Source organism: Pantherophis guttatus, chromosome 1, assembly GCF_059756535.1.
Source record: "Pantherophis guttatus breed Tessera chromosome 1, ASM5975653v1, whole genome shotgun sequence".
Taxonomy (NCBI): Eukaryota; Metazoa; Chordata; class Lepidosauria; order Squamata; family Colubridae; genus Pantherophis; species Pantherophis guttatus.
In genome coordinates this window covers 115,129,941-115,146,275 of record NC_142063.1, presented here as the reverse complement: position 1 = coordinate 115,146,275, position 16,335 = coordinate 115,129,941, and the positions used below count along the sequence as shown (strand labels likewise).

Genomic DNA, 16,335 nt, shown 5'->3' with positions numbered 1-16,335 from the left:
ACTGGTCCTTCTGTTAAGCGCCCCAGTATATCTACCCTCAAGCATGGGTTGCCTTCTACAGTTGCTGTTTTGACATTTGGAAATTATCAGAAGTCTCACTTGATAGATCCAGCACGGTTTATATTTCCTGGTGCATCCACACAATCCTTTATGTGCCAGTCCATCACATAGCCAATGAAGGGACAAGTGAGAAGACATAACAATTGCATGACACCAAAGATGGAAGAGTAGAAACTGACTGTCCAACAAAAAAGAAAGGAGAGAGGAAATGAGAATATAATCCGAAGAACCAAGAGAAATGTTCCTTCTCTAACCCAAATAAATCATTTTGGAGCCCTAAGGCATATTATTCTAAGTTCGGGGGGGGGAGGGCAGGGGGGATGGGATAGAAGTATAAAATCACATCATAACAGAAATGAAAACTTCTTTCAGAACAGCAGAAATTCTCTGGATCAACCTGCTGATCATGATTTTATGTCTTGCACTTCCCATTCCATTACAGGAAGCTCCTGTTAACATTCACAGTTGTAATGATGGTTCTTTCAGCACTTTGATTTCACTAATGTGAAAAATCATCCCCTTACATATACCCAGTAATCAGAGAACACAAAGGGGGCAGGTGTTTGGCAGTGCTTGAGCTCACAGCCATGGCTAGAATTTTTTGAAGTACATGGGAAATATTTGAAAGGTTTGCTTCCTAGGAAATGGAAGATTTCACCTTAAAGCTTAGACAGAGAACTGAATGTAGAAGTCCTTTATCAGATTACATTACACATATACTTTGTGAGACCTATTTTAGCCCCAGGCAATTAAGGCTCCTGCCTGTTTTCTCGGCTTTATCCTCCAATTCTTTTGGCACTGGAATAAAAAGGAAAGAAAGAAAAAGCCCACATCAGATTAACCAGATTTTCTTTTCAGGATAGAACTTTCAACTAGAAGTTCACTAAGCAGGAAGAAATGTCCTTCCTCCCATTGCTTCCCTTTTCTCCTGCATTGCTTCCAGACACCCTTTCCCATTGAGCTCACCCAGGTCCACGCCACCCGTCACTTGGAACTCCAGCATCTTGTTCATGGCTGCCATATAGAAGATGATTCGCAATTGGGTGATTCCCATTATGATGAGGCTCCACAGAAAGATGGGAGAACAGACACTGTGGCAGAAGGGGATGGAGCCTACACCCAGAAGGAATACATTGCGGTGATTAGAATGATTTTCGGACAAACAAATCAATATCCTTTCCATTTACGCTTTACTTACTAGGAAGGAATTGGATTGTGTCTCAAACAAGACTGGATTCTCCATAAGGTGCTTTATGACTATGGCCTCCTAGAAAAAGTAAGCTGTCCCAGCCAATCTGTCTGGCATCAGATCCAGAAAGAATGGTCTAAACCAGGGCTTTCCAACCTTGGCAACTTTAAGCCTGGCAGACTTCAACTCCCAGAATTCCTCATTCCCCAGCAAAGCTGGCTGAGGAATTCTGGGAGTTGAAGTCCGCCAAGCTTAAAGTTGCCAAGGTTGGAGATCCCTGGTCTAAACAATCCTTTCTTAGCACTCTGCTTTTCAACAAGGTCGGTAATAAAGATTCACCTCAGAGTCAGAGATTATGATCTCTTAGGAAGAGATCTGGTGATTTCAGCTGGACAGACTATGCAGTACTTCAGGAGGCTTTAACAGAAAGGCAGTGATGCTTAAGGCAGGGGGGTTCTCACTGAACAACTCCCGTTTAGTAACCATTCAAGTCATAATGGCACAGAAAATATTACTTTTCGATTAGTCTTTGCACCTGTGACAACTGCAGCGTCCCTGTGATCACGTGATTAACGTGATCATAGGGACGCTGCAACATGGGGTACTTCATAACCAGAGGGCATTTGCAACCAATGGAATATCCCATGGTCACATGATCACCATCAGCACACTTCACAACCAGCTTCTGATAAGCACAGTCAATGGAGAAGCCAGCAGTACAATTGTAGTTGGGATCACATGATGATTTGCTTAATGATTGTGTTGTTTAGAGAAGAAGTTGCCAGTCCCAACTGTGGTTATTAAGCGAGGACTACCTACAAGGAGAGAGGATTTTTGTTTAACAGTATTTGTATCTTAATCAATTAAATAAATGTTTTCTGTTATTTGTAAACCTGGATTGAATTCAAGGTCCATAAAGGTACTGGCCACATTACTTATTTGTTTACAAATTTCACTATTTCCCTGGCTGATGTTCTAACTCAGGGTGTCAAACTGGTGGCCCGTGGGCCAGATGTGTCATGTGCAGGCCACATCCACCCCAGCTCTGCGAATGGGAAAAAGGCCCCAAACGTCATGTGATGGCAACGTGACGCTGCAAGTTTCACACCTGTGTTCTAACCTATACTGCTATAGGATTGCTAGAAACCTAGAGAGAAAAGACTGTGTTCCAGTAAGAGAACAATGCAGAGTTAATTCAACTACGACACCGCTTTATTTATTTGTTTGTTTGTTTGTTTGTTAAATTTATTTATTATATTTATTAAATTTTTATAAACAAATTTTTGTTGTTGTTGTTGGTTTGCTTGTTTGCTTTTCTGTATAGTCCAAAGAACAGTAGTTGGACTGGTGATCCCCATCATTCCTATTTCTATCCTGAATTTTGTTTTGGTTTTTTTTCCACTCACCGCTGCCTAGGAGGAGGTGTTTCCCTCCAAAATTAGGACTAAAGCCATCAAACAAAAATGCTGGGGCCATCTCCTGCCAACAGATGGAGCCAGATGCCAGGGTCTGTCCTCAGCTGTGGCAGCCACAGCTAACAACTCCCCCTGATGCAACAAGCCCAAAGTTGGAGAGGGAAGGAACAGCTGGGAGGGAAGATACATCTTAGTGCCAAATCTACAAACTATAGAAGTTCCCACTTCTTAGGAAGGCTGGTACCAGCCCCAAAACCCCCTGCAGCCTTGCACATCGGGCACATGACAAATCAAACTGCAAGCTTTGTGAAAAAGGCCCCTTGCCCACATCCTCTCCCCGTCCAGCTTCTCTCACTGAACTGAGGGATGGCGAAGCAAGAGGAGCACTCACGCTGGGCAGATTTGGTGGGTCCTTGGCAGAGGTCCTGCACTGATGGGTAGAGTGCCTCTTTGCCCCCCTTCAGCTGTGGCTCCCTCTGGCTTAGCCGCTGCCCCACAGCCGTCACATGCATGTAGAATCGGTCACCGGTCACCTTGTGATCTAGAGCTAGGCTGCTCAGTTTGATCTTCTTCCTGTTTCAGGGATAAAGGATCGAGGAAGAGGAGAAAGAGAGATAGAATTGGGCTCACACACCGAACAAAGCCCTTACACAGACTCTTTGGCTTTTGGTAGTCTCTCAAGTGAACCCAGCCTTCATGAGTTATAGTGACCATCTTTTATTGAGAAAAATAGAGGACAAACATGAAAAGGGAGCAAATCTGAAAGAGGTCTGTAGGGATTTTAAAAATGCTTAAGTTTATAATTTTGCTTTACAAAGGAAAATTTAAGAACAAAACCGAGAACATAAATAAATTAAATAAATCTAAAACATTTCTGAAATAAAGGATTGTCATTTATAATTAAGGACATAGGACCACTGTAGTTAAAAAGTATAGTAAATGAATTTTGTCTTAATTGCATAAAACGCTTCTTGTTTAATAAACTACAATTATGCAGATCGTGGTCTGTAGATAATGTATGGCTGTGGTCAGAAGTGATCCTGGCAATGTCACCTCATATTAGCTAAAACTAAGCCTAGACTTTCTCCACTGCAGCTGATAAAGAAAGGGTTTTCCCTCCTTAATTTCTGCTACTTGGCAGAAAACAGAGGTGAAGAAAGGACAAGAGAGCCTGAAGTACAATAGAACATGTACCAGAAGAGCCTGATGGGACCCAAGCCAAATACAAGCGGTGCATTAGGGAGAGCGTCAAGACTTGTGGACTATTCCAAGGGAAAACAAGCCTCTCTTCAAACTCTTGAGAGAAATGCCTTGGGGTTGAAAGGAAAAGCTGAGCCAAGGCTGGCATCAACATCTGGCACCTTTAGGAACCTGCCAAGGTTTGGATGGGGTGTACTATGCCTATTTCAGGAAGAGTGCCAGATCTTTTTCATCTCCCCCCCTCTCCCGAGTTTCTGACCCAGGGGAATATTACAGAAGTAAGAATCACTTTGAAAGCCTGAAGTTCTCCTGCATGCTAAGCTTTCTGTTCATCACCAACCAACTAGAATATAGTTAAGTAACCCAGTAGCATGCAAGTTTTCTGCAATACATGCTTAACAAAGATGTAAATTTTAGCAAAAGGTAGAAGAACAATACTTCCTCAAATCAAGCCAGCACATGGCAGCAAAAGCATGCCATCAGAAGACAGCCAAAGCAATTCAGAAGGAAACAAAGTCTGTGAAGGAAGCTCCACAGAAACTGACACGTCTCTCTTTAATAGTACTACTTAAGCTACTAAAGCAGAGAATGCTGACCCTGATAGGCAAGAAATTGCAAATCAGCCCGACTTCCATTTAGCGTAATGTACTGTAACTGTCCACAAGCTGATGTGCTCCTGAACTCCCAAAATTTCTAATGAACATGGCAAATAGGTAGAAATTAAGGGTAATAAATAGAGCACATCTGATGGGGATAGATTGGTGCCGTGTCCGCACTAAGGAGGGAGAAGAGCCACAATATAAATTCTCGGGAATCATCATTCTTGCACTCTGTTTACCAGATGAGTTTACCTGTAGAAAACAGGTATAATTTTGATTGGTTAGAGCAACATTGCCATGCAATTCTTACTTACGTATAATTGGCCTCTTCTGGAGCTGGGAAGGACTCCTTAGGCCAGTTGACCATGCAGTTGAGGAAGATGAGGCAAGCCAGGCCTGACCAGACAAGCATGATAACGATGAAGGAAACTCCTGCATCATAGATCAGCTAATAGCAATAGGACAAGAGGCAAAATAAATGTGAGAAATGGTAGAAAAGCCACAGAAAAAGGATGGGATGGCTTTGGACATTCCAGTAAGTAGTCATAGAAGAGGCTGATGAATTCTCTAATATCCAAACAGAAAGCAATTCCTGTGGATTCTGTGCACACAGTTGAAAATGTGAATCCATCTCTTCACCTAAGCTTGGGAAGCAATGACAGATGTTGTCTATGGAGATTCTCAAAATCATCCAGGTTATGGTTGTTCCAAAGGTGTTTTTCCAAAGACAATTTGACATTCTTGGTTTTTCTCTTGAAAACATTTTGCTTCTCACCCTCAGAACTGAAGAAGCTTCTTGGATAAGAAACAAAATGTTTTCAAGGGAAAAAAAAACAAGGAAGTCCAGTTGCCTTTTGAAAAGCACCTTTGGAAGGACTGATGAGTTGTCAATCAGGCCTGCTTTTACTCTCCCTTCCTCTTCCCAGTGGTAGAACTTTTGCTGGTAGACCACACATCTGAATTCCTCAAGTGTCTCTCTCAGCCTATTGAATGTCTCATCAGCCAAGAAAGAAACATGCAGATATACAACCCACAGCTGCCTTTGACTCTCCAGATCAGGAATTTGGGATTAGGACATTCTTTGCTGCATCATCCTGTTCTACTACATACCTTAACTCCAGGAAAAGTAACAGCAGAAGAAGCATAAGAGCCAATCAAGAGTGCCATGAAAGTAGAACGCAAGTTTCCAAACATGTTGGGCAGCTAAAGAGATACAAAAAGAAGCAACAATAAACAGAAATATATCCCCTAGTCTGGACCTTTCAAATTATTCTCTTTTATTTGGAGTCTTTTATTTTCTGTAGACTATAACCCTAACCCTAACCCAAAAAGCTGGATCCTTCTTTATTTTCCATATTCTCTTCTAAATCATTCCCACTTCTTCTAAATTCTAATTTTCCATCAAAGATACATATTCAAACTACATGTATTATCACTTCCTAACAATTTACAGTCCAAAGCTTCACTTGTGTACTCAGAAGCCAAGACCCAATGAACTAAGTGGCCTAGAATAGTAGCATTAACTAATATAATGTTTATTTTAAAATTATATACTACTTCCTTAAAAATCTCAAAGCATAAAAACCAGGAATTAAAACAATAACATGTTGTTTAAAGCATATTGTACATTAAAATGTTATAGGTACTTTTCAGACTCTATAACAAAATTGTAAGAAAGGTAGCAATAGAAGATCTAAAAATCACAGCAACATTATAATTAAAGGACTGGGGAAAACAAAAATATATTTGCCTGGCACTAAAGACTAAAATTAGCATCTTGAAGTGGAAATAAACTGCATGACCATGGAGATCATAAAGAACTGGCATGATGTATTCACATTGACCAATTCTTTTCAATACTCTTGCTACCAGAGTTCTGTGCTAAGTGAAGCTGCTGAGCTGTCTCAGGGTAGCCTCACATACATCCCATTACAACAAGAAATATGTAGAAATATTGTTTTGAAGCTACTGTACGTCTATCCAGTTAGGGCCGTAGCTACAGTACCATATCAGCCTAAACTAATAAAGGAACTCCATGCCATAAAGGCTACCTGGGCCTCTACATTCATTTATGGATCTGCAAATAGCCTTTTGCTATGAACCTGATCCTTTAAGGCACATGAAAAGACCATTCAGAACAGACTCTGGGCACAAACGTCACTAACAGCATGCTGTCGTTTCTGAATGGAGCTTCAATCTGTTGCTCTTGGTCATCCAGTCCATTACCAAATGAAGTTCCTGGTTCCATGTAGGTATTGACCAACATGGAGGATACACTGGAACCTGTGAAGCCCCACAAAGGTCAGTCAGAAGTCCTCCATTATCATCTTTTGCAGCCATCCATCCATCCAAAATGAGGAGAACCACATCAAGGCTATTCTACCTTCTACAGTTAAGCTGTTTAGTTGTCTCCAGAAAGATTCCATGGGTGATAGTCAGCTGCTGAAAGAAGCTGGGGAATCAATGAAGTTTCACTCCTCCATCTTCTCCAGGCAAAGATTATCAAGGCAGTTTCCATGTCAAAACCCCTAAACCTTATTGAAGTGGATCTAGTAAATTCATCCATCAGCATCTCCAACTGATCAGCTATTATCCTTGTTCAGGAAGGGAATGCTGGCCACTGGCCTAAAAATTATTTAGATCTTCTAGTCATTGATATTATTCCCAGAAATGGGCTCACTACACCTTCCTTTAATGAGATTAGGATCACTTATGTAAGCAGGATTTATAACTTCCAGACCAAGCTGAGCATGTCATTCTTGCCGAATACAATAAGCCATAAAGGATAACAGGCAAACAGATGTAGGGCTAGCTCAAACACTCAAACAGTGTTAGAAGGCCCTAAAAATAAAATATCCAAAGAAATCTAATGAAAACCGAGCCCTGAAAACATCTAGAAATTGGTCTGAAGCTGCAGAGTCTAAATTATGATTGTGATCAATAGTTAACGTGACACAGCTAGTCATCGAGGATTATGATCTGCATTCAGCTGGATCCCAAACAACTCTCACCTATTCAGAAAAACTGTGCTGGATGACACTGGGAAGAGATGCAATGGCGGAAGAGAAACTGCTTTCTGCTTCCATCACCACCACAAAGTACGTTTGATAATGAGCTCTTATGTTTAATCAGATTCAGGATGGGCTTTTATCTCTACTTGTGTATTAGTCATCTCCTGACTTGCCCTCATGTGTATCAAGGGATTGTACAGGCTGTATGACATGGGAGAAAATGTTCAAGGGGTAATAATCAATCTCTATATTCCAGAGGAGGCCAAACCATCAACAGAAACATGAACTGCACTAGTCGAAAAATCAACCTCCTGGAAAGTGGGGGAGGGGTGGGGCAGACCACTCTAACAGGTTAGCCACTTCTGCAGAGAAGAAGAGTCTCAATAAGCAGATGTAAGGCAAGAGAGCAGATGTAAAGGAGGTGTCACCATCCTTCTGCCCAGTTGAAATACAAAAAACAAACCCCAATCCCTGAAGTCCAGCACAGGCCAGGAAATCCAGGGATGAACATTAAAGCATCCCAGGAGTCTTCAAAATTAAGCCCTAAACTATCACTCGGATTGAGAGGCTGTTGGATTATGCAGGGGTGATATTAACAGGTAGTCCTCAATTTATAATCATAATGGAGCCCAAATTTTCCATTGCTAAATGAGACAGCTAAGTGTCCCCATTTTACTTTTCTTGCCACATTTGTTAAGTGAATCCCTGCAGTTTCCAACTGTTCAGCACAGTTATTAAGTGTATTTGGCTTCCCCATTGACTTTGCTTGTCAGAAGGTCACAAAACCTGATCACAGGATCCCGGGACACTGCAACCCTCATAAATATGAACCAATTGCCAGGTGCCCAAATTTTGACCTCGTGACCATGGGGATGCTGCAATGGTCGTAAGTGTGAAAAAGGGTCATAAGTCACTTTTTTCAATGCTGCTGTAAGTTTGAAGGGCCACTTCAAAGACAAATGGTTGCGAGTCAAGGACTACCTGTACTATCAGTTTTAAGCAGCGGTGAAATGTAAAATTTGTTACTACCAGTTCTGTGGGCATGGCTTGGTGGTGGAGTGGGCGTGGCCAACTTTTTTTTTTTTTTTTACTTTTAAAACCATTTTTTCTACAACCTCTTTGGCCAAAGAGGTTGTAAAAAAAATGCTTTTAAAGCCTCTGACGATCCCAGCTGACTTGCCTGATCAGCAGAGGCTTTTTTTCCCTTTAAAAACATTTTTTCTATAACCTCCTCGGCCGAAGAGGTTGTAGAAAAAATGCTTTTAAAAGCCTCTGATGATCCCAGCTGAGCTGCGCGATCATCAGAGGCTCTTTTTTTTTTTTTTTTACTTTTAAAAGCATTTTTTCGGCCAACGAGGTTGTAGAAAAAATGCTTTAAAAAAAAAAGCTTCTGATGATTACGCAGCTCAGCTGGGCAATGGGGGGACAGGGATTTTTGCTACTGGTTCTCCAAACCACCCACCTCCATCGCTACCGGATCGGGCTATCGGGTCCGAACCGGGAGTATTTCACCCCTGGTTTAAGCTCATTTCTTTTCCTCTAGAACAGCTCTAAGGAAGGCATGGTGCCAAACCTAACATTGGATTTGGGTAAACAATGAAGCAGAGAACGGCTCCTTCTCCAGTTCCCTAACATATGCCTCTATCCAAGGCAAAGGGAAAGGTGTGGCACTTTATTCTGCCTGCTCATTGGCTGATACTCCCCATCTGTGCCCTGCGAGTGTTTTTCTGCCTATTCCAAAAGATGCATTGATCTCCTAGTGAAGCAGGTATAATCCTTGTATGTTTTGAGATAGCAATGTCTTTCTTACACATTTTGCAATGGGATAGAGCAGAGGGCTTGGAAGAGCTGTTGGTCAGGTCACCTTGATAAGCAAACAGGGAGAGAGAAGTTCCTGCCAAGGTCATAATCCTTACTCTTTCAACATGGGCTTTGCAGAGCCTGAAGTGACCAGAGCCACCCTGTGCCTTTATAAATGGTGAACAGCAGGAAATTCCAACAGATACAGACCTTTGAGCCCTAGCCACTAATCCAGAGGTCTTCAAACTTGGCAGCTTTAAGACTTGTGGACTTCAACTCCCAGAATTCTCCAGCCAGCATAGCTATGCTATACATCATCTATCTATGAAGCTTTGCAAAGAAGCAGCATACTGAACAGGGAACATTATTCTCTTGTGCTTGTAGGTGTGCAGTTTATTTTGGCTTTAGTTAGAAAGAATCACCCTTATATACTTCCACAAATCTTAAAGCTGCCAAGTTTGAAGACCTCTGCACTAATCTCTCTTTGGTATGTCTCTTAAAGGCACAGGTATCTTTGGTCACCCAAATTTCACAGTATTGTCTCATAAAACATGGCATTCAAGGAATCTCATGCAGGAGAAGAGCTCATGATACTCTACCAGAGTGACATACACCACACAACCCATACAGCTTATACCACATATACACACAGCCCAACAAGGAAGATTTAGAAACACACGTAACACACACAGAGAGCAAAATGTTTAAATCTGTATGTTTGCATTCTACCATTTGTTATACAAGGGTTAAAATTGCTAAATTTTACAACTACAGATATTTAAATTCACTTATCTCTGTAAATTACTTAAATTATATGAGCACAGAGAAATGCTAATGAGAGACAGTAGGGCTGAGAGATTTAACATTAAAAAATCTCATAGGCACGTGGGTGTTAACTGTAATTCAAAAGGATAATATTCAGATTTTAATGCTTTTATCCTATAACATTTTGTTTTGCTGTGGATTTACTTCTAGCAAATAAAGGAAAAAATGTTGATAGAGGATCACATAAGTAGATAATGGTCAGAACAGAAAGAGAGAAATCCAGCATGTTAGGAAATACTAGACATTCCCTCCTTCCCTCCTTTCTCCATCCCTTCCTTCCTTCCTTCCTTCCCTGTCATCGGAGTGCACAACATGTATAGTGTGGTGGGGAAGACACTCAAAGGAGGTGGTGCAAATCATGGAAGGCACTCAGGGGATGGCACAGACTCATGGGAGGATTGGCATGGACCAGGGGTGAAATCCAGCAGGTTTTGACAGGTTCTGGAGAACCGGTGGTGGAAATTTTGAGTAGTTTGGAGAACCGGCAAATACCACCTCTGGCTGGTCCCAGAGTGGGGTGGGAATGGAGATTTTGCAGTATCCTTCCCCTGGAGTGGGGTGGAAATGGAGATGTTGCAGTATCCTTCCCCTTTCATGCCCACCAAGCCACACCCACCAATCCACACCACGCCTACCAAGCCACACCCACAGAACCGGTAGTAAAAAAAAATGAATTTCACCACTGGCATGGACTGAATAGGATGTGTGTGTGAGGGCTTCCTTCCTTCCTTCCTCCCCAGCAGGCAGGGAAATGGCTGCTGCTGGGAGAGTGGAAGCAAGGGATTATGTGAATGGCTGGGAAACTGTTATAGAATATTCCAAATGAATATCACATGACTAAAGTAGCAGCCCAACCACGGGATCAGCCTGAAGCAACCGCAACCTTCCCAATTTCATTCCTTCAAAAGTCATGGGTCCTGGGTTTTGCACGCCTGCTGTAAATTAACCCATTTGAGGCATCTGTTTAAAAATTGTTACCTGCACTGTTTCACCCAATTAAAAGTCATGACAATAAGAGTTTTAGTAGTATATAGATAAGACTTACTACCTTATCTAATTGATTAGATATACTAATATTCCAAATATATGTTTTCTTTGTGCACGAATGTATTTTTCCCGCTTTGTCTGAAAAAACACTCAGCCTTTCAAAGGGGCACAAAGATTTTATTCTACTCCCTAGTTGTTATGCTTGAGAATCTGGCTCCAAAGCAATGCTATATTTATTCTCTATGCTACAAAAGCAAACTCCTGTGCCAAGAAAAGCCATGGATATTTTGTAAATTGTCTATTGTTGGGGTGAGCAATAGTTTTAAAGCAGGGCCAGACTTTAGAGTTGTTTAATTATTTTTTTTTCATCTTTTGACAACCACAGGTATCATGGCTGGTAATGTGATTTTTCTCACCAAGGGTCTGGGGTTGTTTGTTTTTTGTGTGTGGGGGGGAAGAAAAGTTAAGGAAGAAATAATTACTTTAATTGTCATGGAAGCTTATTACATCAGTTTTGTCCCTCATTATGGACAAAATGATCAGAGAACTCTGTTACTAAAAAGCTATGATTGTGTCACTGAACTTGGCCAATACAATTTGGGAGCAAAAAAAGTGAATCAGAGAGCCATATGTAACCTGTCGGCCATGGGCAATCTATGATCTTTACTATTTATTTGCAGTTGGATTGGTTCCGAGAGCAGCTTAATAGAAGCCAGTTTCAAACTTACAAGGGAGTATGCCCCATTTAAATCACTGGCACTTCTTTCATTTGGAAAAAAAATGTTCAGCATCTGCTGCTCATTGCTTAATGCAGAGAATGTTTAATGTTTAGATGATCACTATTAAAATTATTTTTGGCTTTTTTTTTTTTTACCATATTAAAGAACACTGAGAGAAAGAGAAAGACAAGCAAATTTTCAGGGAAATTCTATGAGCTTCATACTTTTGAGCAGCCATTAGGACAACAATAATAGAAGAGCTGTGATGGGCAAATAGGTCAACGGCATAAGAATAGCTAAAGAAACAAGCCTGTGGAGAAAACTCAGCATCTTTCCAGAGACTGGTTCAAGGCCTGCTGTAAAAACAATGCCTCCTTGAAAACCATGTTCAAAAGACTAGTCACACATATATGATTACGTTACAATTATGTGTCTTGCACAGACCTTTCTAAATATATATATTTTTAAAGAGATAAGTCACTGTCAATTCAGAGATCATACCCCACCTGCTCAGGATGCCCTTATGAGCAGGGATGCAACTTTATGGTGCGGCTATAAAATCACTAAGTCAGAGCACATATTCTCACAGATCATTATGTTTTTGTAAAGAGATGCTCATATCTATGTCCACAAACTACTCGATGAATATAATTCATCGAATAAAGTCTGGAATCAAGCAAGTGATCCCCATGATTTTTCAGGCAGATAACAATCTTCATCAGTTCCTGTCAAGGTATGTTATCATAATCCACATCATCCGATATTCATATCATATTTGTTGGCCAGCTGTCTCATAAAAACCAGAGAAACAGAGTTTTCTGTGCAGTGTTGCCATTATTGCTGTGTGGATTTTTTTTTTAAATTCCAGCTTTAAAATTTAAATTTTGATGAATGTGAAGCATTTGTGTAGCATCTTCTGTAATGCTTTAAAGAAGCTGCATTTTACCGAGGTTTAGGGGGCTGTTTAAAGGCATGCAGGCAGGGACATACAAACAGGTGCCACACGAGCAATCCCTCTGAGCCCAAACTGCAAAGCTTTAATTACCATTGTGAAAACAAAAACAAAAACCACTCAAACTTGAAGCACAGATGCCGAAAGATGCTCTTGGGTATTAAACAGAAGTTATGCAAATTGATTTGAAGGAATCCCAAAGAATGGGGTTTTGCACCAGCAAACTAACAGCAGTAGAAGGAAAATCTTTTTTTTCCCCTCGGATATCATCTTTCCCTTATAACCCAGGGTCTCTTTCTAAGGAACATCTGGATGGACTTCTAGGCAGACTTCCAGGGGCACTAAGGGTGAGTTAACAAACCCCTCTCATACTTCTCTATTCTGCTACTGAAGGTGTCTACCTGCAACAGGTGCAGTCTCAACAGTCTCAAAGGAGCCTTGGTGGCGCAGCAGACTAAAGTGCTGTTAAGTAGCACTTAGCTGCCAGCTGCCTGCAATTACTGCAAGTTCAAATCTCACCAGGCTCAAGGTTGACTCAGCCTTCCATCCTTTTGGGGCAGGTAAAATGAGGACCCGGATTGTGGGGGCAATAAGCTGACTTTGTATAAAAAAGAACACTGCTTGGGGGGGGGACGAAAGCCCTACTAAGCAGTTATATACAAAAGTCTGAAGGCTATTACTTAACGCATTGTAAGCCGCCCTGAGTCTCTGGAGAAGGGTGGCATATAAATCGAACCAATAAATAAACAATAAAATAAATAGATTTCACAGTACAATTTCAATTCTGATAGGCATGCATAAAATCACTATAAAAATATTATCTTGAATGTACATGGTGCAAAAACAGATCTGAAGCACAAATTGTCAAGAAAGTTTTTTTAAAACTGCCAATGAGGAAGAACAGCAGTATGCTTTTCAAAATTGTGCTGAGACAGAGATTTATCTTTGGCACCTCGTGTTTTTCTCCCCTTCCCCACCACAACTAAAAGGCATGTAGAATTTAGAATTGCATATATCCTTCCAGTGGCCCAGAAGCATCCAGGCTTTTACGTGGAAAGTCTGAGTATCTTAATCATAACTAATTAGAGCTCATGGTGGCTCTAGCATCCTCTAGGTGCCAGATGGCGCAGGAGGCATTGCAAAAATTATGGATCCATGCTTCTTGGAACTTCTTTGGTCCAAGCAATTAGATTTGAAGCACAAGGACATTCACTGTTGTACAAGCAAACTACAGTGGCTATTTAATCAGTCCTAAAAGCCATGAATAGAAAATCATGCAAATATAAAGCTCCAACAAGATTGATATGCTCCAGAGCCTATCGCTGAGGAAATGCCACCATGCTGGACTGGAGCTCACAGATGTGCTTTCTCTTGAGGCTGTTCTTGCTCTCTGGAGCACCATCCACCCCACCTGTTAGGAAAGCCTTGATACCTTGGTTTTCTTCAATAGGTTCTGGGACAGCGCAATTAATGACCTCACCTGGGGAACCTGGCTTTACACTGCTGTTTCCCCAATGTGAGTAATTGGTGTTCTTTTCTGCTATGCATGTTAAACCTGTTTTAAATTGTTTCTTCTATTGGTATGCTGTCTAGAACTGCTTCCATGGATAATAAACTCAAGCAAGCAAGCAATCAGCCGGTGGATCAAATTACAGATGCAGCAATTCCCAGCAGAGCTGTGGCAGTGGTAGAGACCTTCACACAGTCTCCTCCTTTCTGCAGACAGGCACTTAAAGCCACTGTCGCGTCATAGTGGTGTTACCAAGTGCCAAATCTGTTCTTTTTAGAATACACCCCCTCAACAAAGAGGTGACATTTTACTAGAAAAAGCAATGGACCTTCTTTGCAACCTTGAACTTGCTTATGTCTCTTCTGGCTACAATACTGAACTTTGGATTCCCATTGTTTTGAGAAGAGGACCATACAGATGTGCATTGTAAACCTCAAATAAGCTTAATGATGTTTTAGAAACAAAAATAAGCCAACCTTCTCTCACAACCCACTCAAGACAGAATATCTCAGCCCAAGTCCACAAAGTAGCCGCCCTGTTTGAATTGCCACATCTGTGGAACTAGTTGACTTCAATAATTCTGCCCACCTGATACGTTCGGGTGGAGTGGGGCCAGTCCAGATTGTGTCAATTAAACACATATGGGACTGAGGAAGCACACCTTCTATGTCATAGCTCCTATCTTCTGGAAAGCCACATCTCTAAGACACACAAGCTTCCCTCTCTCCAGTTTTTGGGGAAAATCTTTTCAGATCCACCTGTTCCTAGGTCCAGGGTTTATGTGTTAGTGGAATCCCCATCACACACACCCATGTGTTTGTTTGTATTTTATTATTATGATTCTTTATACTGTGCTGAAATACCACTTATAACACTTTACAGCCTTCTCTAAGTGGTTTACAGAGTCAGTATATTTCTCCCAACAATCTGGGTCCTCATTTTACCAATCTCGGAAGGATGGAAGGCTGAGTCAACTATGAGCCAGTGAGGATTGAACTCCTCCTGACAGTGACAGTGAGTTGAATTAACTCGCAATATATTTTAAATTATGTACTGAATCCAGAGTCTTTTGGGGCTGCTATAATAAACCATCACCACCCACTATGGCCCTTGCCCCTTTCCCCAGCCACCAAATAGTTCTTTACTATCCTATTCCTGCAGTCACAGTCAGAAAGAGCTCTACAAGCCACGAAAAAAGAGGTTGGGGCAGTGACCTTTCACTTTTTATGTAAAACAGTGGGAATTCAGGAAGAACTACCTTCTAACCTATGACTGCACTACAAAAGAACTGGATCTAATTTATAAACCTGCTGTAAGCTTAGTGATCTGAGGAATCTCTCTCTTTTTCGTAAATGCTTTCTGTAATCTTTACATTCTAAAAGACATGAGATTCCTGGTGTGTCCTTCAGTTCAGCCAAGAGTACAAGAATACATCTAGGCTCAGTTAAGAATAAGTATGTAATCAATGTGTCTGAAATGAAATGAAACAGACACACCCAATCAAAACAGGCCCAGACGGAAAGCTGTGGTCTCAGTTTAGTAGAAATTTAGTAGAAAGTCTTGGCAAAGCCACTCAATTACAGATTGTGCCAGAAATTTCTCGGGTTGAACAATATACAGAATCTGAGTAAAATGAACAAACTAATTAGGAGTCAGGCTCTGAAAACTAACCCAGAGTAGGCCTCTGTATCTTAAAATCCAGGGATGGGCAAAATAATTTAAGACCAGAATAATCCCATTCTGGTTTTAAGTTAGAACAGAACAGAACAGGCTGTTTTGAACTTGCTGGAAGAATTCTAGTTAGACAGGCCAAGCAAAAGGTTATTTCAGTACTTACAGTTAAGGAGGTGAAGGTCAGGCAGATTCCACCAAAACCATTTAAGGAAAGGCCAAGAAAAATCAATGGAGAAAGAACTGGGAAGGAGAACAGAAATATGGGATGAGAAGATGGGTGGTGTTCTCAAGGAATGGAGGAGATTTGTAACAGGAAATAGAAATATAATGGAAGACTGAGTGGGATAGCAGAAAGACTTGAGAACATGGTATAGGGTGTTGTTGTTTTTTAAAG

General features: G+C 41.1%; 1 protein-coding gene across 3 annotated transcripts in view; it reads right to left on the bottom strand.

Moving 5' to 3' along the window:
* The window catches only part of SLC43A1 (solute carrier family 43 member 1), a 34,848-nt gene that overhangs the window by 6,096 nt on the left and 12,417 nt on the right, over positions 1–16,335 (bottom strand). For all 3 annotated transcript variants that reach the window (XM_087881596.1, XM_034420336.3, XM_034420337.3), the window contains 7 exons: positions 16,105–16,181; positions 5,574–5,666; positions 4,778–4,911; positions 3,056–3,237; positions 1,027–1,173; positions 823–858; positions 100–238 (listed from right to left, as the gene is read on the bottom strand). In XM_087881596.1, the coding sequence (XP_087737722.1) occupies positions 100–238; positions 823–858; positions 1,027–1,173; positions 3,056–3,237; positions 4,778–4,911; positions 5,574–5,666; positions 16,105–16,181 (808 nt within the window). The remainder of the gene's footprint in view (positions 1–99; positions 239–822; positions 859–1,026; positions 1,174–3,055; positions 3,238–4,777; positions 4,912–5,573; positions 5,667–16,104; positions 16,182–16,335) is intronic.